The following is a 24146-nucleotide window of genomic DNA, read 5'->3' on the forward strand; positions in this document are numbered from 1 at the left end:
CTTGCGACATCTGTGGCATTGTGCTGTGTGATAAAACTGCACATTTTAGAGTGGCCTTTTATTGTGGCCAGCCTAGGGCACACCTGTGCAATAATCATGCTGTCTAATCAGCATCTTGATATGCCACACCTGTGAGGTGGTTGGATTATCTCGGCAAAGGAGAAGTGCTCACTAACACAGATTTAGACAGATTTGTGAACAATGTTTGAGAGAAATAGGCCTTTTGTATACATAGAAAAAGTCTTAGATCTTTGAGTTCAGCTCATGAAAAATGGGGGCAAAAACAAAAGTATATATATATACACACACATATACATATATATATATATATATATATATATATATATACATACACATACATACATACACACATTTTAGCAAGATATTTTGTGACAAATACGTAACAGACCAGGAATCTGCTTACTATAGGTTAGAAAAACATTGTCTAGTTATTCCTAATTTATATCCAGAATTGCACTCACCAAACCAACACCTTGAGATATGCTGACACAGGTTAAAACATTCCACAGAGCTTTGCAAAAGCTGACCCAAAAACCAAAATTATGCTATAAAGAAAAAGCATGTACTGTCTTCACAAAACCCTAATCTTCCAGTAATGTGGAGCAAATCTCACAGCTGTGGCAATATTGAAGGCTTGAAACAAAATAAGACACCCACGTTTCTTGGCTAGTCAGCACCATTTTGAAGTATCTGAAGGCATACCTTGTACATTAACACGTCCAAAATAAACCATTTTTTTCATGCCAAGAATATTCTGAATAAGCAAACACATCATGGATGGAATTATTTTTGACTAGTTTGCAACGTTATGTAAAGAACGTTCCACAAGCTAGGTAATGTTATGTTATTCCGTCACTACAGACCTAACAATGAACAAGCACACGACAGACACAAGCTATACAAAAAAAAGAAAGAATAAAACAATGACTGGACACATTGGAAGGTCTTGGGCTGCAGCTTTTAAGTGTGAAACAAAGTTAGGCTTTTGAAATATGTAAAGCACTGAACATCCTGACCACGTGCCAACTGAGAGACTGCATATCAAAATCGGAAGGTTATTGGGTGCTTGCATGGCAAATCCCACTTTGGTGTAAAATACAAACCAGAGAAGAGAGCACACAAGTGCAGAATGACCTATTTATTGTAACATCCGGTCATGCTCAGTTAGTAAGCGTTCAGAGGTTTCGGTCCATCAGTGCAGGTAAAGACTTACATGAACATGTCAGCAGGTCCCAGCAATTTATGAATCCACTGTCAGTTGAGGCAACAAGATACTTGGAACAATTAAATCTTCCAAAACACACACTCCTGCACAGAACAGAGAAGTAGTTGAATAATTATGCACCAATAAATAAACCATATTAACCAAAACACATTGTTGTATTTAAAGTTTTTTTTTTTTTTTTTTAAGGAAGAGGTATAAAAAAAGAAATAATAGCAGACGGGAGTCCTTACTGGAGAGAGAAACAGTTCAAGCACTAGGGACTGTGGATCAAAGGGTGGTGTGGAGCAACCAAAGAAATAGGACTCATCCGGAACCAGCTTGACCAGCAACATGGACAAAATATGACATAGAAGAAAACAACTTGTGGACAGGGCTCAAGGGACTGGATAATAAAGTGTGAGTACCACAGGGGTCAATAGTGCAATATGTAATATGAAATATGTTTATTTCCTCAATGGACAAAATAATAAGTTAAAAAGCCAAAGATACTACTATGGTTCATTGGCGTTGAGGGGTTAAAACCATCCAGAGGACCAACTGATGGAGCATGGATGGGCACCAATGTCCATGCTGTGGAAGATGGAAGCCTGGTCCACATGATCCCTGCTGGCTGGGAACCAGAAAGCACCGGCGTGCCTGGAAGATGTTGCTGCCGCTCACTGAAGTGTGGTCTGCGCCAACCAGGAGACCAGACTGAGGGATCCAATGTCACTGCCGTAGAAGGTACCACTGCCAGTCGTGGTGGGATGGTAGAGCCGACCAGGGGAACCTAGCTGAGGAACCGGCATGCCTGGATGACACGCAGCACCAACAGGAAGTGTGGAGAGAATATCGATGCCCCTGAATTAGCTTGTAACGCAAGCTCATATGTTGCAATGATGATGCATTTCGCACGCATGTGCTTTGTCAAGGTCAACGGCGGTGACATCGGATCCCTCAGTCTGGTCTCCCGGTTGGCGCACACCCCTCCGCAGTAAGCGGCAGTGACATCTTCCAGGCACGCCAGTGATTTCCAGTTCCCAGCCAGCAGGGATCCCTTGGATCACACTTCTATCTTCCTCAGCATGGACATTGGCACCCCTCCATGCTCCATCAGCTGGTCCTCTGAATGGTGTTAACCCCTCAACTCCCATGGGAACAGTGGCATTTTTGGCTTTTTATACTTTAACTTATTATTTTGTCCATTGAGGAAACAAACTGTCTTTACATATGGCACGATTAACTCCTGTGGTACTCGCACTTTATTATCCAGTACATTCAGCGCTGTCCGCGATTTGTTTTTTTCTGGGAATCCTTACTGCACGGTCCTGAAGAATCCTCAGTATCTGACACCATTTGAGGTTATCAGATGCCTAGTCCCACTTTGGGCTCTTTGGTTCCAGCCAATGGCCACTATGCCACCTCAGGATACAGTTGGTACAATGTTTTTAATAAAAAATTTTTTTAACAAAAAACATTTTTAACAAGTGGAAAAAAATGTAAAACTCTTTGCATGCATACACATAGCTGACATAGTGATTACATAATCAGAAACCACCCTGATTGGTTCCCAATCATTAATGGTAACTAAAGCTGTCATTTACAACAGGGTTTGACCACTATCACCTCACTAAGGCCCCATTCACATAGGGGCGATCCGACTTCGGGTGGCGACCTCCGAGGTCGCAGTGCGAGCAGCGCGCTTACCTATGGAAGGCGACCTACGGCGACCTGTGAGGCGACCAGGTCGCCTCACAGGTCGCCTTAGTGTGAACTGGGGCTAAGAGGTCTATTTATAAAGCAGAGATTGTGACTTTCACAAACATGCTCTGTAAAAATTGAAAGGTTTATCGTTCTCTCTTGTTCTGTGGACATCTCTAAAATGTTGGATTTCATAACCCCTTCTTTCTCGGTTACAAAAGTCAACAGCAGAAATGGAGTAGTAGATACACTAGATGATCAAAAGTATTGACACCCCTGCCATTACACGCACATGAAATTTAATAGCATCCCAGTCTAATGGGCCATACACACTAAGATTTTCTGAAGACTTTTTCCTTTAGACTTACCAAAACCATATAATATGAGGTCAAACCTAAACACTTTCAATTTGTATGCAATCTGGCAGGCCCTTGCACTACATAGAAAAGGTAAATCTAAAGGAAAAAGTCTTCAGAAAATCTTATAGTGTGTATGGCTCTTTAGTCCATAGGGTACAATATTGAGTTGGCCCAACCTCTGCAGCTATAACCGCTTCAACTCTTCTGGGAAGGCTGTCCACAAGGTTTAGGAGTGCGTCTATGGGAATGTTTGACCATTGTTCCAGAAGGGCATTTGTGAGGTCAGGCACTGATGTTGGACAAGAAGGCCTGGTTCACAGTCTCCACTCGAATTCATCCCGAAGGCGTTCTATTGGGTTGTGGCCAGTCAAGTCCCTCCACCCCAAACTCGCTCATCCATCTCTTTAACCACTTGCCGACCAGTCACTGTACATTTACGTCGGCAAAGTGGCTCTCCCAGGCAGAATCACGTTAATAAATGTCATCTGCCTGGGAGGAGCTAGGGGGCAAGTGCGCGCCGTCGGCGGCACGCTTCCACCCCCGGTTGCCAGGGGGAAGCCAGTGCGGGTGCCAGGCTGCTCCGATTGCCGCCTGACACAGACGATCTCCCCACAATGACAGAGAAGGACGGACGGCTGATGTAAACACAGCCATCCGTTCTTCTCCCTCGGATGATCACAGAGGCTATGTGATCCTGCTATATAGGATCGTATGTGTCTGTGATGATTTCACAAGCCCCAACCCCCCCACAGTTAGAACCACTCCCTTAGGCTTACATTTAACCTCTTGATCACCAATAGTATTAACCCCTTCCCTGCCAGTGTCATTATTACAGTAACAGTGCATATTTTTAGCATCAGAAGTAATGTTTACTAATTACAAGACCAGAAATTACATTTATTGCAGCTTACCAGTCCTTGGATGAAATTGTTGGGGTAATATAAGTGACACTAGGAACTATTATTTTTTGGCACAGTCCACTTGCTTTTCCTCAGTAATGTCATAAATGATACCAAATGCAACACTAGTAGACTCCTGAAACATTAGTATGTGGCAAAAGGGGCAGACTGTCTTAACAACACTTTCACTGGCTATTATGGAAAAATATAGCTACTTATTGGTAACTATTTTTCCTTAAAACAAACACAATTAGTAACCCCACAAAAAACTTGCTTGTTATGCCTTGTGGAGTCTTATTTTTATACATATCAGTTGTCTGGGCAGGAAAATTACTCTCTCTGATGTAATAATAATTAAAATGTTTTCCATTTTAAGATGTATGATCTACAGGTCACCAGTCGGGTTTTTAATTACATGGCAAACACAACAAAGTAAACCATACAAATGCATATAAACCAATTGTAAGTCTGGAGGTCATAAATAGCCATCTCTCTTTGCTCGGTAGCTACTTAAAGGACACCTGTCATGAGAGAAACATCAAAACTATCAAGGATAATCTCATTTTAAAATTGAGTAATTTTAACATCCCTCTGACTTTCACTTGCCGCATGCTCCATAAAATAACTAAAGCTCTGAAACCAGAAACAACCCAGCATCTTGCATTTTCAAGAGCTTGAGAAACAAATCACTATAAATCAATATCAAGAAAGCCACATAATAAAGGTTTGCTTGGGATGGTAAAGATTAGCAAAGCCCCATCGTCCCCCCCCCCCCCCCCCCTTCAAAGAATTAGGTAAAATTCTTACATGGCAAGACTCCGGAAAAGATCACAAAATGAGACCTAAATATCCTAATATGGTTTATTTCCAGCCTGTGGTCAGCTTTCTTGTAAAAGCAACCCTAGCAGATAATTAGCCACTGGAATGTTTTTACAAGCTGCCTTCTGAGGCCTTCTCGGATTCTCCTATCCCACCAGGGAAACCAAGAGTGCAACCGGCGATTCCACCGGCTGACCATAAAGCTTATCAGGAACCAGAACAATACAAGAAATATTAATGCAGTACATCATTTTTTTTTGATTGATGGATGCATTTTGATCTACCTACCTTATTTTTCCAGGTGGCTGACAGAAGGTATGCTTTAAGTCCCATGTGCTAGTCTCCCAAATAGTAATAACTTCTTCAAAGCCAACAGCAAAGAGAGAACCATCTTCAGAGAAGCAACAGCAAAGGGGCTTGTTTCTGTGGTAACTACCCACAAAATCACAGCTCCAGCCAGTGCTTTGTTCTGTAAAAAAAAGCCCAGTAGACAAACATGTATTGAGTAATCAATGAAATGTAAACATTCGTTGCAATCACTTATTTTTATGTGCCTATGATCTATGCATTAATAATTTTACAATAATGCAAACAATAAAACCATGTATTCAATTTTATGTAGCCAGAGACAAACCACAAGATCAATAGATCTAAAAAAAGGTATGCTCTGCTACCTCAGGTATTTTGATCAGGAATCTATTTGATTTATTTTGTTTATCTTGTAAGCTGAAAGAAAGAAATCTACAAGTTTTAGCCTAGTAAACACCACATTTATGTTCGCTCTCTCCCAGTTAAGTTTAAAGTGGAATTCCAGGGGAAAAAAAAAAAAAAATGGGATTTTCATTGACAGACACAGCGCCTGATATTCATAACCATTGGGTTATACTGCCCCCTACAGGAGTAGGACACTAGGCAGAAAAAAATTCTTGCTACACCCATGGGCGATCCCAGTGGATATACTCTCTCTCTCTGCTATAGTCACTCAGTTTTGTAACAAGCAGTGTCAGGAGACTAACTCCACAGAGGGGTGGGTGATGTGTCCATCAGCGAACATCAGAGAAATGGATTTTGTGATAAGTAAAAAATCACATTTTCTCTTTTATTCATTGATGGACACAGCTCCTGGTATTCATAACCATTGGGACGTCCCAAAGCAGTGATAAACATGAGGGGTGGGAACAACGAAACAAATTCTCAAGGCTAAACATTAGCCAATCAGGTAACAGGGGCTCAACCAAACAACCAGAGCCCACTTGAAAAAAGCAATACACCCTCAAAGAGGATCAGGTCCCATTAAACAGCAGCCTGCAAAGAAAGCATCTGCAGATGCCAACACATCTACTTTATAAAACTTTGTAAAAGTGTGCATTGATGACCAGGTACCTGCCTTGCAAACCTGCGGCACTAATGCCAGACGGAAGGCCCAGGAGGCACCCAAGCGCCCTAGTAGAGTGCACCTTGTCAGGGAAAGGAGGAACCTGACCCCTGATGGAATAGGCCTGAACCACCGTCTGTCTGATCCATCTGGAATGGTTGCAGAAAACCAATTTCGAGGTCCATCTGTGAGCACAAATAGAGAGTCTGAATTCCTGAAAGACTCTGTAGCTGCCAGGTACACCCTAATTGCCAGGCCCACATCCAAGGCATGCAAGGCATATTCCTTTGGATGTTTAAGCCTAGGACACAGGGAAGGCAACACAAAGTCTTCATTCAAATGAAAGTCAGAGACAACCTTAGAAAGAAACGATGGACAATATCTTCCCTGAGAGGAAGATTCCAAGGAACGTCGGCGACCAGCCGCACCAGATCGGTGTACCAAGCACAGTGAGGCCAGTCCAAAGCCACTAAAATTACTAGAATCCCTTCTGCATCGATCCTGCATAGAAGTCTGGGCAAAAGCTTGAGGAGGGTAGGCTTAAATCAGCCAATACTCACACCATGGGGCCACCGGCGCGCCTGCGGCGTCCGCCAGAGGATCCCCTGACCGAGCTACAAACCTCTGCACCTTTTTTTGAGCCGAGACACCAACAGATCCACCTCGGGGATGCCCCACCAGAGACACAGCTGATGAAAACACCTCTGGATGAAGGGACCACTGCCCGTGGTCCAACGCCTGCCCACTGAGATAATCCGCATAACAAATTTTCCACCCCAGGAATGTGTGTGGCGGAGAGGGCTGGAACGAACTGTTCTGCCCACCTTAGAATGCCAGCTACCTCCAGAGCCACCAGGACACTTGTGCCCCCTCGATTGACATAAGCCACGGCCGTGGCAATGTCAGATTGAATGCGCATTGGACAACCCTGAAGACGACCCGTCCAATGATTTAGACACAGTCTGATTGCTCGGAGTTCTAAGTCACTGATCGGTAGTCTGGACTCTTCTAGCGTCCAGATCCCCTGAGCAGAATGCTTGCTGAGGACGCCTCCCCAGCCACACAGGGTGGCATCCGTGGTGACCACTGTCCAATACAAGGGGAGGGAGAATTTTCCTAGCCGAAGCGCCGGAGAATGAAGCCACTATATCAAGGACTACCTCGTTCCCCGACCCAGCCTGATCTGATTTTCCAGAGACTGGGGAGTCTTGTCCCATTCGGTCAGAATCTCCCTTTGCAAAGACCTTGTATAGACTTGTGCAAGCGAACTGCCTCAAAAAGGTAGACACCATCAGGCCCAGCACCCACATGCAAGTCTGGAGGGGCAACCATCTGTTGGGCAGCAGGAGGCAAATTGTATTGGAGTTTGTCCAGAGGAAGGAGCACTCTGGCTAAGGCCGAGTCTAGAGTAATGCCCAGATAGTCCAGCTTTGTGGACGGAGCCAAAGCAGACTTCTGAAAGTTCAGAATCCAGCCGAACTCCCGCAGAGTTCGTATTGTGATCTCCAGGTTGTCCACCAGAGCAAAGGGAGACTCCATTCGCAGAAGGAGATTGTCCAAGTAGCCCAGTACCACTATCCCCCATTGGCGTAGCAAGGCTAGTACCGAGGCGAACACTTTTGTGAAGACCCGTGGCGCAGAGGCGAGACCAAAGGGTAATGCCACAAACTGATCATGCTCGTCTCCCACAGCAAAGCGGAGAAAACGCTGGTGACTGGCACATATTGGAATGTGAAGGTAGGCATCCTTGATATTGATAGAGGGGAGGAAATCCCCCTGATGCAGGGGTGCCACCACGGTTCTATTAGACCCCATTCTGAACTTCTGTACCTGCACAAAGCAGTTTAGTGCCTTGAGGTCCAGGATTGGATGCACTTTGCCTTCCTTCCTGGGGACTGTGAACAGGTTTGAGTAAAAACCCTGAAAACCTTCCGAAGTTGGAACCGGTACAATCACCCCTTGAAGGAACAGGTCTTGTGGACAGGTGCAAGTTGGAAGGAAAAAAAATCTTGCTGGTGGACAAGAGCAAAACTCGATCTTGTAGCCGGACCGAATTACTTTGTGGACCTACTTGTCTTGCACTAGGGAGATCTACGGGTCTGGAAGCCAGTGAAGATGTCCCCCCCTACCCCTGATACGGGTGGGGGCACACCTTCATGCTGAAGGAGCCTTGTCCACGGGTCTGGAAAAGCCTGATCTTGGATTGCCAGACCAGGTTCATTTGGATCCTCCAGAAGAGGCCCTGAAAGGCTTCGAGCCCTTGTTAGTCGACCATGAGGAACAAAAAAAATCTCTTATGAGCTGAGAAGGAGGGCCCATGTCTATGACGAGGTTCCTTGCCCTTAGTAGCCTGCCAAAAAAATGTACTCTTCCCCCATGTGAGTCCTTTAATTATGCCATCCAGGGTAGCTCCAAACAGGCGATCTCCTTGGAAAGGAAGGTCAGTCAATTCTTTTTTTTTAAGTCTCATCCGCAGACCAGCACTTAAGCCAAAAGACACGTCGAAGGACCACTGCCAAAAACAGAGAGGCGAGCCATCAGGGGAGTCGTATCCAGAGAGGCATCACAGATAAACTGCAGCCCCTGGACCAGCTGATCCGCCAGCTCGGCAAAGGCAGGGGGGAGCTGTTCCCCTTCCAGGTCACGGCTTAAGAGCTTAGCCCACTCGGTGAGAGTTTGCGACACTAGGGCAATAGTGAATACCGGCCTCATTGCCAAACCAGCCCGAGCGTACATATGGCAGGCCACAGCCTCCGCCTTCCGTTCAGCTGGATCTTTAAAGGCCAGGGACTCTTCAACCGGAATCATGGTTGCCTTGTTTAATCTGGAAACCAGGTAATTTAAAATGATTACATCAATGAAAAAAAAAAAGTCTCAGCTTTTAGTACTACTTAATTATAAAAGATTTATACCCTTCCACCCTTCATAAAGCTTCTTTATATATACAACACCCCTCACATTTTTGTAAATATTTTATTATATCTTTTCAAAATTTGTCTGCATGGCTGTCGTCCCAGAAGGAAGCCTCTTCTAAAGATGATGCACAAGAGAGCTTGCAAACAGTTTGCGAATGACAAGCAGACTAAGGACATGGATTACTGGAACCTGGTCTGATGAGACCAAAATAAACCTATTTGGTTCAGATGCAGTCAAGCGTGTATGGTGGCAAGCAACCAGGTGAGGAGTACAAAGAAAAAAAAGTGTGTCTTGCCTACAGTCAAGCATGGTGGTGGGAGTATCACGGTCTAGGGCTGCATGAGTGCTGCCGGCACTAGGGAGCTACCGTTTACTGAGGGAACCATGAATGCCAACATGTACTATGACGTACTGAAGCATGATCCCCTCCCTTCAGGGACTGGGCTGCAGGGCAGTATTCCAACATGATAATGACCCCAAATACACTTTCAAGATGACCACTGACTTGCTAAAGAAGCTGAGGGTAAAGGTGATGGACTGGACAAGCATGTCTCCAGACCTAAACCCTATTGAGCATCTGTGGGGCATCTTCAAAACAGAAGGTGGAGGAGCGCAAGGTCTCTAACATCCACCAGCTTCGTGATGTAGTCATGGAGGGGTGGAAGAGGACTCCAGTGGCAACCTGTGAAGCTCTGGTGAACTCCATGCCCAAGAGGGTTAAGGCAGTGCTGGGATGTCCCGCACTCCAGCCAGAACGGCAGCAGTGCGGAGACCGTGACGTCATGCTGTGCTGAGTCCTGTGAGCCTGTCCCAAGTTCCCGGTCCCCTGTCCGCAGATTATACTGACCGTCCTATCACTGCGGGAAAGTTCCATCCCAGGCAGGAGACACCCCAGCCACTGTCATCATCAGGGTCACCAGACTGAGAAGGATGTGATTTGAGGAGTCGTTGCCCCACAGCTGCTTGGCCTGTTTCCTTGAGGGCTCTAGTCTTGGATATGGCTTTTAACCCTGGACCCCCTGGTCACTAGAGATGTGCTTAACCACTTATAATTTGGTGGCGAGTGGGATCTGGTAAGGAGCCATTTGAATCACTTTGGGTTCATTTCCCTCTGAGACTCCTTAACACACCTTCCTATGTGGAAATTTTTCCTTTCTGGGAACCTGCTATTCCTGGTGGACTTATATATACTGCACATGGACATATTTTGCAGCTATGCAGTTACTTGCTATATATTTTCTGTGATTAGCGCTGTATTACAGTATAATTGAACCCTTTATAGTAGCGATTATCTACTCTTTTTTTTTTGTACTATAAAAGGCTCATTATGACAGGTGATACAAAAAAAAAGCATGCTACTGCTGCTGCTAGATGTCTTATGCCTGATTCACACCTTTGCGTTTTTTGGTGCTTTTTGCATAAAAACGCACTGCAGTTTATTTAACATGGTTTCCTATGGGACACGTTCACATCCATTCTTTTTTCAGCCGCTGCGTATTTGAAAAACGTATTTGCGTTTTTAATCTGGCCAACAACAAACTGGCCCAAAAAATTAAGCAAAAACGCGAATCGCAGTAAAATCGCGTGCACAAAAACGCACAGCAAAAAGCACTGCAGAAACCGATCAAAAGCAAACTGCATAGGTGTGAACTGAGCCTTATGCTGGCCATACACGTATCGATTTTCAGATGAGATAATTCATTACGAAAAATCTTTGTACATTCGCTGAATGAAAATGTTTGAAAATTTCACTTGCTTTTCACATTCAGATTTAAAATGAATGTAATTTCTGAACGAAAACCACATACACGGTCTGAAAATTACTTTGACCAAGTATTCTTCTATTCTCTTAACTGAGGTTGAAAACAAATGTCGATTTGTCCCCACTAACGATTAGAAAATCGAACAAACGTTCTTAAAATGAAAGTTTTTTTGAAGGAAGACATTGTTTTTGTATGGCCAGCATTGGTGACAGCAGGCACATGTAGCTTTTATCAAGCCACCTACCTATGACACGGGAGTCTGTCATACATAATATTACAGTTCTGTCTGTAAAACAGGCAAAACCATTTTTTTTTTTCTTTCAATAAAAAAAATTTGATTTCGGAGTCTGATAATTTTTAACTGATTCAACCTCTAATAGTATACTATATACAGTATCCCTCTTCTGTGTTATGCTCAGAGTGGCTTAGAGATTTGGCTCCCTAACCATGTAACTGGTTAATTAGATTTACCACTGCATATAGATATTTAATAATAAAGTGCCTTTTTTTTTTTTTTTTTAATTTTACATTTTTTTTTTTTTTAAGGTTATTATCCGATTAAAACAATAAAATCGGCCAACTAATTCATTATGAAAATAATAGTTTCAGCCCTATGTGTAATCCTTCGCCAAACACATCTGGAGGGTGGCTGGGAAAGCTAAATGCTTTTTTTGTTTTTTTTGGAAGCGGACACTGAGCTATGAGTTTCTGCAGCTCAGATTTACATGATTGACATTTCTGGCTTGTGTACAATAAAGGATGGCATCTCCCTTCCCCTCTCTTCAGCCATTCAAAAAAAATCTCTATTTTTTTCACTGAACACAAGGCATTCAGTGAATGGGTGTGCAGAGATCCCTTTGTGTACCTGCCCCTCCTTTCCTCTTTTACCCAGTGACAGAGAGCCATTCAGTGAAAGATGTACAAGGCTTTTTGTGAATGGTTGAGGAGAGAGGAAGGGAGCGCGAGAGATGCCATCTTTCACTGTACACAAGTTGAAACTGTCAGTCTGGAGTTGCGGAAGCTTACAGCTCACAGTTGCTTCCAGGAACAGAGAAAATATTTTTAGCATACTCAGCCACCCTCCAGGTGTGTTTGCAAAAAACGTTTCTGGACTTTTCACAATAAAAAGTACTTTTTATCTGGCGTTCCACTATAAGGCTGTGATTAAATTTACAAATAGGACAGTATAAATATAAAATTTACATTTAAAAAGGCATTTCATGCAATCTTCACATTCTATTTGCTTGATTTTCTATACGTTCATTAATGTAAATTCAAAACAGATCTGCAGCCTCCCAATGTTTTGCTACAATTCACATGCAAGCCTGAATGACTACTAAGATAAAATCAAATAGTAATATAAGTAGCGATGCACCGAAATTTCGGCCACCAAAATTTTCGGCCGAAAATGGGCTTCTTCCATTTCGGCCAAAAATGGTTTAAATATGCCGATACTAAAGATAGCCGCCGTGGGCGCAGCGCAGGTTTAAAAAAAAAACCCGCCTCTGGCCGGCGGCCCGCCTCCCGGTGATGTCACTACTACTGCGATCTGTGTATGAATGAACACACCGGGCGGGCGAGCTGCCGTTAATAGCTGTAACTATGTGAGCGCTTCACTTCCCTGTCAGGCATGTATCTCCACTGACAGGGAAGTGAAGCGCTCACATAGCTATAGCCATTAGCGGCCGCTCGCCCGCCCGCCCGGTGTGTTAGTTCATTCATGCACATCGTAGTAGTAGTGACATCACCGAGAGGCGGGCTGCCAGCCAGAGGTGGGTCTTTTGAAAGGAAGGGCACAGGAGGAGCCGAGTGAAAGTAAGAAGATTGCATTGGGGTGGTGAGGGACGCTGAGGCAGGGGGGGGGGGGGGGGGAGGGACGCTGAGGCAGTGGGGGGGGGGGGGGGGGAGGGAGGCCTGAGCTTACCAATGGTATTTGTATTATGCAGCATGAGGGGTTTAATGTATTGCCACTGCTGGTCACTGATGAATTAGTGGCAGTTAATTAACCCCTTTGTGCTGCATTAGTGCAACCAGTAGCAGTGCAACCAGTGTTAAATAACACTGATGCTGGTTGCACTAATGCAGCACAAAGGGGTTCATTAACTGCCACTGGTCGGTCACTAATTCATCAGTGACCAGCAGTGGCAATACATTAACCCCCTCATGCTGCATAATACAAATACCATTGGTAATTAAATTAACCACTATACTGCGACAGGGTGGCAGCTACAAGTGTACGCCTGCCTGTTTTTGGTGTATGCCCCTGTTCTATCTATTTTAAAATTATTTGGGGGAGAAAAAAATAATTTTCGGTTTTCGGCCAAGGGCATCCTGCATTTTCAGTTTCGGCCTAGAATTTTCATTTTGGTGCATCCCTAAATATAAGCAAACATGGGTGCAATATTTCCAATCTGTCTTGGCAGAGACCAGACTTGATGCACAACCACAAAACATATCAGTCAAAAAAGGTCTACTCTGGGCACATTGTGATCAAACTATACAATGAAACAAAGCTTTTGAAACATCATACATATGCACTAACAAATGTACAGATTTTAAAAGATTCAATAGAAAAGAAAGATGTTACTTACTATAAATGTCAGAAGTGTCTCTTAGTACCCAGACTTTAAAGAGACCATCATTGCCAGTAGTTACCAAAGCTGGATGACCTTCTTCTGAATCTCTTCTGTTCTGAAAGACTAGGGATGTTACTCTGTCTTCATGTGGCATACTAATTGTGGTATTTAGTACAAAGCTTTAGAAAGAGAAAAAAAAAAAAATAAACACAGGAAGCTTTTGTGTGTGTGTGTATCTATATAAAAAGACCATACTTCCAGATCTAGTATTTAAGATTTTTGAAAAAAAACGAAGAAAGGAGGAGATCAGGGAAGGAGGGAAGCAGAGAATAAATCCTGGTACATGCTACAAGTTTTTTTTTTTTCTGTACAATCTAGCAGGTTGAAAAAAAAAAAAAAAAAAAAAAAAAAAAAAAAAAACTGTCAGCTCCGGTCAGAGACACTGTACTAATGACACGAAATTAGTACAGTGATCTCCTATGCTGAGCTGTTGTGTTCGGACGGGGAGGGCCCAACAGAAAACTTAAACAGTGCGCTCTGGCATTGCCTAAGAGCACTGATCAAAAAATTGATCGACTGCTGGTTTTCCAGCATGCACGTTTGAAAGAAGCCGGCCGAACATGAGCCGTTTTTTTTTTTTTTTTTCTTTTTTAACCAGCCGATGTCTTCAGACATTCGGCCCGTGTAAACCCAGCTTTAGAGTGTGAAAGAATATTCAAAGTAGTAGTGGGGTGACACTGCTGTCAATCAAATATGGTGAGGAGGGAGCAGGGGGTGGGGCCGAGTTGCACTGGGTGTCTATGGAACACAGTCCCAATGGGAAAGCAGCCCCCATAGCAATCATGGTGTACATACCGCGTTTACATTCGCGGGTGTGTGCAAAGCAACGAGGCTTAAGTTTAATCTTTTTTTTTTTTTTTAATAAATTGTATTATAACTTTTTTTTAAATTTATTGCCATCATAAAGGGGGTTAGTTAACAAGCCTTCTCCTATGTGATTGCATTGGGCAGGTAACAGGTACTCTTCAGGGAGACGTTGGGGGTCTAATAGACGCCCGAAAGCAGCTATTCAAGCACAGATACTGCTTGATTAGCCGCTTCCCTGGCTGTAACAGAGGAATGTGTACAAACAGAAAAAAATAGAGATTATTGCGCTAACTTAAAAAATGTAAGCAGCTGACATCAATCACTGAACTAAGGAGGGTGATAAATCAATAAATACAAAAATATGTGCAGCGCTAGAAGAAAAAAATTCCCAACAAAATAAATTGTCCAATCGCAGGAAACATTCCACAAGTAACGTAAACAATTGATGGTGAGAAAAAAGTCCAATATATAATGGTGCAAATCATATATAAGTGCAGCAAATCCCGTCACCAGTGAAGGTAGAAATATATTGCGCTCACCAGATGGATGGGACCCCAAAACACCTTATAGTGTAGGAGTCAAACAGGCTTAAAAATGATGGAGTGTCCCCACAGATTTTTCACCGATTCCAACGGCAACCATGCAAATCTCCGGTGGATGGAATAATTCAGAGATTCCCCTTCCACATGGTGGGTGGTAAAACCGAAAAAAATGGAGGGACATATAGCGTAATATTGCTAAAATCAATTTAATATCAATAAAGCTGATACACTTACAGACATCCGTGAAAGACAGGCATATAAGATGTAAAACAGCTGGGCTGACAAAGTCCTCTTTACATGTTTCGGCATAAATGCCTTTTTCAAAAGATAAAGTCAGCAGGTAGCCAGTGTTCATATATATATATATATAGAGGTAGAATTAATTGGGTACACCTGTAGGAAGTAGGCGGTGGACTGCATGGAAACCGGAAGTAAAACCGGCGTGCGTTCCAAGCCTCACTATGGTATAGCGCCAAAAATGAAGTCTATTAAATCATAAGGGGAAACAGGAAGTGATGAAATGCCTGGAGGGGATGGCATTAGCCATCGTACACCCCAAGCCTCTTTCTGAATTGTAAGGCAGGAAGTGCTGACATCACATCCGGGAAAAAGCGGAAGTGATGTCAGCGTCAAAACATCGAGGGGGGACGGCATTTAACCATCATCAACCCCAAGCCTCCATCTGAAGTGTAAGACCGGATATGCCGACATCGCATCCGGGATTGGGCGGAAGCGATGTCAGCACGGCAAGGCGGACCGCTTTACCGGAAGTTGGAGCATATCAATGCACCAGGTCAACAAAACAGAAATGGAGACAGCTCAGATTGGCCGATTCAGCGAGTAGTGAATATCGCCAATAAGAGAACAAAAAAAGGGGGAGAATAAAAAGATGACGTTATAGTTAAACAGCGCCAACAAAAAAGGGGAGAGGAAAAAATCGGTTTAGTTATCTAAACCATAATATATCAACATAGTGGGCTCATTTAATGAGAAACCAGTATATTGAAAAAAACAAAAATGTCAATTGTCCACAGTTGAAGGGACATAATAACAAATTTTGTCTATATACAGTCCATAGTCTATCTCCATATTAGGTGACCCTTAATACAGGATATCTATAACAAAAAATATTTTTATTACATAACTACATGATGTATACAGCCAAAAGACAAATATAATAAAAGTATTTTAAAAAATATCGTGAATAAAAATAATAAAATCACATAAAAGAACGAATGAGGATAAAGGGAACATATAAGGCTAAAGATAGCCAGAAAGGCAGATGGGAGTGGGATATTTAGTACGCTAAGCTGTGTTTATAAAGGCGTTTATATCCCACTCTATATTCAACCCAAAAGGATGGTAAGACTTCAAAGTATAGATCCAGTATGTCTCTCTCCTGGAGACGCCACGAATTTTTGAGCCACCCCTCCAGGGAGGTACATACTGGTCTATGACCTGAAATAAAGTGCCAGTGGGATCTTTATGGTGATAGAGAAGGTAATGTTTACCTACAGTATGCTTATCCTTGCCTGTGAGAATGCTCGTAATATGTTCATTAACACGCACATTAAAGGACCTTATAGTGCGTCCCACGTACTGCTTTTTACAGGGGCACATTAACAAATAAACAATATGAGTAGTTATGCAAGTGGCGAAAAATTTGATATGGTAAAGACTCCCTGTGACAGAAGATTGAAAGGATGTAAATTTCCTTCTTTTATCACAATTATATTCGCACACTCTGCACTTCCGGCAGGGAAAAAAACCAATAAGATCAGCAAAAAATTTTTTTGGTTTAATTGGTTCATCCGGTACATTGGGAGCTAATTGTCCTCTTAATGCAGGTGCACCTCTGAAAGTGACCGAGGGTCGTACAGGTAAAACGGTACCCAAAATGGGGTCATTTCTAAGTACATCCCAATGTTTGGATATAATTCTTTTGATGGAATTATGCTGAATAGAAAAATTGGTAAAAAAGGACCATTTAGCAAAATCAGACTGGTTTTTTGTTTTATTTCTATTTTTAGACCCAGAAAGTAATTGTGCTCTATCAATCTGGGTTACTTCCCTTATAGTGGACTCAAGAGCATCAGAATTATAACCCTTAACTAAGAACCTATCCTTTAGCAGCTGGGCTTGTTGGAGGAATTCATGTTCATGAGTACAATTCCTCCTAAGTCTGATGAATTGACTCTTAGGTATTCCACCCAACCAAGCCTTGTGATGACAGCTGTCAACAGGCAGGTACGAGTTACGGTCTGTGTCCTTGAAAAAAGTACTGGTGACAAACTGATTGTCCACTATGGAAATATTGAGGTCTAGGAAATGGATATTAGTGGAACTATATTCAAAAGACAAATGAATACCTCTCGTGTTATCATTCAAGAATGACATGAATGTCTCGAGAGATGAGGTGTCCCCTTTCCACAGGAGGAGGATGTCGTCTATATAACGCACCCAGAGAACCAGCTCCGGTGCGTCATAAGGGAAGACGACATCCTCCTCCCATTTGGCCATAAAGAGGTTGGCCAAACTAGGGGCGAACTTCGCCCCCATGGCCACACCCCTTTGTTGTAAAAAGTATTGGTGATTGAACCAAAAGTAATTCCTCCCGGTGGCAATGAATTCCTCCAACAAGCCCAGCTGCTAAAGGATAGGTTCTTAGTTAAGGGTTATAATTCTGATGCTCTTGAGTCCACTATAAGGGAAGTAACCCAGATTGATAGAGCACAATTACTTTCTGGATCTAAAAATAGAAATAAAACAAAAAACCAGTCTGATTTTGCTAAATGGTCCTTTTTTACCAATTTTTCTATTCAGCATAATTCCATCAAAAGAATTATATCCAAACATTGGGATGTACTTAGAAATGACCCCATTTTGGGTACCGTTTTACCTGTACGACCCTCGGTCACTTTCAGAGGTGCACCTGCATTAAGAGGACAATTAGCTCCCAATGTACCGGATGAACCAATTAAACCAAAAAAATTTTTTGCTGATCTTATTGGTTTTTTTCCCTGCCGGAAGTGCAGAGTGTGCGAATATAATTGTGATAAAAGAAGGAAATTTACATCCTTTCAATCTTCTGTCACAGGGAGTCTTTACCATATCAAATTTTTCGCCACTTGCATAACTACTCATATTGTTTATTTGTTAACGTGCCCCTGTAAAAAGCAGTACGTGGGACGCACTATAAGGTCCTTTAATGTGCGTGTTAATGAACATATTACGAGCATTCTCACAGGCAAGGATAAGCATACTGTAGGTAAACATTACCTTCTCTATCACCATAAAGATCCCACTGGCACTTTATTTCAGGTCATAGACCAGTATGTACCTCCCTGGAGGGGTGGCTCAAAAATTCGTGGCGTCTCCAGGAGAGAGACATACTGGATCTATACTTTGAAGTCTTACCATCCTTTTGGGTTGAATATAGAGTGGGATATAAACGCCTTTATAAACACAGCTTAGCGTACTAAATATCCCACTCCCATCTGCCTTTCTGGCTATCTTTAGCCTTATATGTTCCCTTTATCCTCATTCGTTCTTTTATGTGATTTTATTATTTTTATTCACGATATTTTTTAAAATACTTTTATTATATTTGTCTTTTGGCTGTATACATCATGTAGTTATGTAATAAAAATATTTTTTGTTATAGATATCCTGTATTAAGGGTCACCTAATATGGAGATAGACTATGGACTGTATATAGACAAAATTTGTTATTATGTCCCTTCAACTGTGGACAATTGACATTTTTGTTTTTTTCAATATACTGGTTTCTCATTAAATGAGCCCACTATGTTGATATATTATGGTTTAGATAACTAAACCGATTTTTTCCTCTCCCCTTTTTTGTTGGCGCTGTTTAACTATAACGTCATCTTTTTATTCTCCCCCTTTTTTTGTTCTCTTATTGGCGATATTCACTACTCGCTGAATCGGCCAATCTGAGCTGTCTCCATTTCTGTTTTGTTGACCTGGTGCATTGATATGCTCCAACTTCCGGTAAAGCGGTCCGCCTTGCCGTGCTGACATCGCTTCCGCCCAATCCCGGATGCGATGTCGGCATATCCGGTCTTACACTTCAGATGGAGGCTTGGGGTTGATGATGGTTAAATGCCGTCCCCCCTCGATGTTTTGACGCTGACATCACTTCCGCTTTTTCCCGGATGTGATGTCAGCACTTCCTGCCTTACAATTCAGAAAGAGGCTTGGGGTGTACGATGGCTAATGCCATCCCCTCCAGGCATTTCATCACTTCCTGTTTCCCCTTATGATTTAATAGACTTCATTTTTGGCGCTATACCATAGTGAGGCTTGGAACGCACGCCGGTTTTACTTCCGGTTTCCATGCAGTCCACCGCCTACTTCCTACAGGTGTACCCAATTAATTCTACCTCTATATATATATATATATATATATATATGAACACTGGCTACCTGCTGACTTTATCTTTTGAAAAAGGCATTTATGCCGAAACATGTAAAGAGGACTTGGTCAGCCCAGCTGTTTTACATCTTATATGCCTGCCTTTCACGGATGTCTGTAAGTGTATCAGCTTTATTGATATTAAATTGATTTTAGCAATATTACGCTATATGTCCCTCCATTTTTTTCGGTTTTACCACCCACCATGTGGAAGGGGAATCTCTGAATTATTCCATCCACCGGAGATTTGCATGGTTGCCGTTGGAATCGGTGAAAAATCTGTGGGGACACTCCATCATTTTTAAGCCTGTTTGACTCCTACACTATAAGGTGTTTTGGGGTCCCATCCATCTGGTGAGCGCAATATATTTCTACCTTCACTGGTGACGGGATTTGCTGCACTTATATATGATTTGCACCATTATATATTGGACTTTTTTCTCACCATCAATTGTTTACGTTACTTGTGGAATGTTTCCTGCGATTGGACAATTTATTTTGTTGGGAATTTTTTTCTTCTAGCGCTGCACATATTTTTGTATTTATTGTAACAGAGGAATGACAGCTCTAAAACTAGAAATGTTCAGGGGCTGAGCGCTTCTGGCTTTATTCACTGCAGAGGAGATCGAGGAACAAATGTTTCTTGGTCTCCTCCCGTTTACCATTCTAAAACTCATTAATATGGTCCCGGAATCCCGGGAAGAGCGGGAAAGTCCAGGAACCATGAAGGCCTTGAGGATGGATGTTAGTCTGCAGAAGTGGACTTTCCTAAGCAGAGGCCATCTGCATGCAGACTACCCTAGTTAATGCCCACATGCTAAGCCTCCAAAATTGAAAAAAACTGAAATCCAATAAATTAATGGGGCAGTCAAAGTACAGTAAGGCTGTGGAGGAAAGGGCTAGCTGGACATCCTGCTGCCTGTAAATGTAGTTTCAAATGTACACTCAAAGGTTCAAGTAAGGTATTTTGGTTCTGAAGAGCTAGAGTTCAGCTTCAACAGAACAGTTGGAATTTTTTAGTTAGGTTCTTCTGGTTACCTCTGAAGCTGATCATTAAATTCCCAGAGCTTCATCTGCACATCAAGTGTGTCTGTATTTCCTTGTAAATCTTCCACAGTTGCTAACCATTCGCCCTTGCTGCTGAATGCTGCCTTTACCAGATCCATATACTGGAGCCCCGACTGATGAACAAACTCTTGCTGTACAATGTCCAGCTGTACAAGAAGAACACAATTTTAAAGGGTATTGCATGAGAAAGAATGCAGAAAACAGAACAATGATTTAAAAAACAGAATTCTGACCTAACTGCAAATTCCCCACCTGTTATTCATAGACCATGGGTTATAGGGAGGCTACCGTCAGGAAATTGGAGAATGGCAAAAACTTGGCTGGGACCTTCACTAGAAGCATGCCAACATATCCCCACACACTACATGAGACAGAATTTTGTTTTTAGCAAATAATAAGGAGTGACCACAGGAGACAGAGGGTAGGGTCCTGTGTCTTGTACTGTATTCTAAGAATTTACAGGCAACTTAAAATTCCCTTTATTTCAATTGTACAGTACAGGACACAGGATTTGTGTTCACAGACCATAGGGGCAGCCCCCAGTAATGAACCAAAGGAAAGATAACAACACAGGAACAGGCCCACAAGAAAACAAGGGTAAGAACGTGAAAAAACACTCCGACGACAGCTTAAAGAACCTTGCATCCAAAGCTTGCATTAGCTGAGGCCTGAACATAAATCTGATAGAACCTGGAAAACTTATGAACAGAGGACCAGGCTGTGGCCTTGCAAACATGAGAAGCAGATGTTTGATGCTGAAAAGAAATAGAGACAGCAACAGATCTAAAAAGAATAAGCTCTAATAAGGAAAAGGGAAAAAAAAAAAAAACTTTTCCTAAGGGAGTAGGCCCCAGAAATAAGTTATCTGATCCAACTGGCAGTGGTGGGGCGAGAGGCAGGATGTCCTTTTTGAGGGCCAGAAGGAGGGACAAAAAAAGAACTCTTCTTCAATGAGGAGGAAGGAAGAAACCATCTTGAGTAGAAAAAAGGGTCTTATTTTCAAGAACAACTATGCAATATAAGAAAAGACTCCCGGGTTTGAGTTAACAGAAGGGCAGGTACAGAGAATAGTGAGACTAACTTTTAAACCAGCAAGATGTACCAAGACTCAAGAGATGAACTAGAAGTTCATGATGAGATGGTATATTACTCCTGAGAAATTGCATAATTGGTATCCAAGAGAAACCAGTGAATGCTGGAGATGTAAAAAAGAAATAGGTACGCTAGTCCATATTCTCTGGACATGCACAGAAGTTAAACCCTTTTGGGGAAGAGTAAAGGAGGTAATCCAGAAATTTACTGAAAATAGAATAGAGGAAAAACCAGCTCTTTTTCTGCTGCACTTGTCGGATATACCGACAAAGAGTTACGAAAACTCGATCGTCCCATTTTTGATAAATGCAGCAAAGGCATGTATACCGAGTAATTGGAAAAAAAGCACACCCCCCCTCGATAGGAGAATGGGTAAATAGAGTAGAGGAAATAAGGAGAATGGAGGAAATGATTGCATCCTCTCAGAATAGGCAGGGAAGATATAAGAAAATATGGGAGGAGTGGAGTCAATTCATAATCTCGGAAGAAGGGAAACAACTTACAATAGGATAAAGTAATCTGGAAAAACTTATTGATTGCTTTGATCACTTGAACATTGGTTATGGATAGAGGGGTGAGGGGGGGAGAGAGAGGAGGAGAGAAAACTTATGGGGGTTTTCCTTTTTTTTTTTTTTTTTTGGGTTTTGATAGGGAGGGAGGGAGGGAGGGAAGAGAGAAAAAATGTAGGAATATAAGAGGTAAAAAGTGGAAGAAGAAGATTAAAATACGTGTTAAAAAATGTTGTAAATTTCACTTTGAAGTAAATGTTTGTATTTTGTTTTTTTTTTTGTATGAATATTCCTGAATAAAAAAATTTCATATTTGAAAAAAAAAAAAGAAAAGACTCCCTACAAGAAAAGGCTGCTAGCTCAGAAACATGCCGAACGTGTGATGGCCACAAGGATGGCAACCTTACATGTGAGTTCTTACAAAAGGATCTCTCTAATCAGATCAAAAGGGGGGTCTCTAGAGTACACAGTGCACCAGATTCAGACCTCAAGGCGAGACAGGAGACTGAATTGGGCAATTTACATGAGTAACGCCTTGGCAAAAAGCTGAGCTGGGGGAAACAGAGGTCGAGCCCCTCTCTGCCCGTCCCCCTGCATGTTACTTGTGCCTGTGAGGACCCAAGATTAAGAATGGGCCTCCAGGAGCTGTCCTCTACTCCGAATTTGTGGCCAGGGTACCCAGCATACGCCTGCCCAGGGAACTGCCTCCACGTACTATCTTGGACCTGCCTTCCCAAACTAAGACCACCTCTCACCAGCTACCTAGGACCATTAGGATGTCCCCAGAGAGAATTCTTAAACCCTTCTGCATTTCTCATTGCTGTACCAGATTACTGCCCTGAGGATTATTTTCCTTTGCTGTGCCATATTGCTACTCCATGGACTGTTTATCCTTGCTTTGCCATATTACTGTCCAAAGCACTATTCCTGCCTTCAGTGCCATATTGCTGTTAGGTGGACTGTTTATCCTTGATGTGCCATATTGCTGCCCATGGAAATGATTCCCCCTTGTTGTGCCATATTGCTACGCCAAGCACTGTTTATCCTTGCTGTGCCATGTTACTGTCCTGAGGACTTTTTCCCCTTGCTGTGCCATATTGCTGCTCTGTGGACTATTTTCCCTGCTGTGCCATAGTGCTACTCCGTGGACTATTTTTTCTTGCTGTGCCATAATACTGCCCTGAGGATTTTTTTCCCCCCTTTGTGCCACATTGCTTTTCCATAGACGGTTTCTCCTTGCTGTGCCATATTACTGCCCTGAGGACCATTTCCCTATGTTGTACTATATAGCTACTGTTGCCATCCCTCCTGATCCCCAAAAAATGTCCGCACGTTGGGTTCTGTGATTTGTCTCTGTGTGCGCTCTCTCTTTGCACTCCTAGTTCATCACAAGGCCATTGCTTGTTTGCCAGGTAATTAATTAGCGCTGCATTTTATATATTATTTCTGTTCATCTTATGGTGATTTTTTGCTGGCTATTTTCGGTCTTTGGATGTGCGGTTTTTCTCTATTTCAATTGTCTATGTAACACATCCTATCTTGAGCAGCAGCTGAGGAAGAATCTTTATTGGAGGGAAGGCGCAAAGCAGCCTGAATGGAATCCAAGCAATCACCAGGGCATCTACTGCAAAGGCTAGAGGATCCTTGGTCCTGGTCACAAATCTGATCAGTTTGTGTTTGAATCTGGAGGCCAGAATATCCACATGTGGTATACTCTAATCTTTGACAGATGTGGGACGATTTCTGGATGAAAAGACCATTCCCCTAAGTCCACGAATTGTAAACCCAGTTGTCCAAGCCATGAATGTGGACAGCAGAGAGAGCCGGGATGCGAGTATCCACCCAGAAGAGGATTAATTTTGATTCCCTGTTGGCAGCTCGACTTCTGGCGATTCCCTGATAGTTTCTTGTTCAAGTATTTTATTGAAAACAAAGAAAACATAGTACAGAAGTCGCAAACAAAGTGTAAATACACACTGTAAAACTGAGTTTATTAC

The 24146-nt window shown here is 42.6% G+C and overlaps 1 protein-coding gene across 1 annotated transcript in view; it reads right to left on the reverse strand.

Annotated features, from left to right (window-relative positions):
• WDR75 (WD repeat domain 75) overlaps positions 1–24146 on the reverse strand; it is a 108711-nt gene that overhangs the window by 40941 nt on the left and 43624 nt on the right. The window contains exons 12-15 of the mRNA XM_082260715.1: positions 20519–20694; positions 13649–13812; positions 5292–5472; positions 1235–1329 (exon numbers count right to left, since the gene is read on the reverse strand). Of these exons, the coding sequence (XP_082116841.1) occupies positions 1235–1329; positions 5292–5472; positions 13649–13812; positions 20519–20694 (616 nt within the window). The remainder of the gene's footprint in view (positions 1–1234; positions 1330–5291; positions 5473–13648; positions 13813–20518; positions 20695–24146) is intronic.

The sequence above is a fragment of the Pelophylax lessonae genome, assembly GCF_965119305.1.
Source record: "Pelophylax lessonae genome assembly, chromosome: 6".
In the NCBI taxonomy this organism is placed as follows: Eukaryota; Metazoa; Chordata; class Amphibia; order Anura; family Ranidae; genus Pelophylax; species Pelophylax lessonae.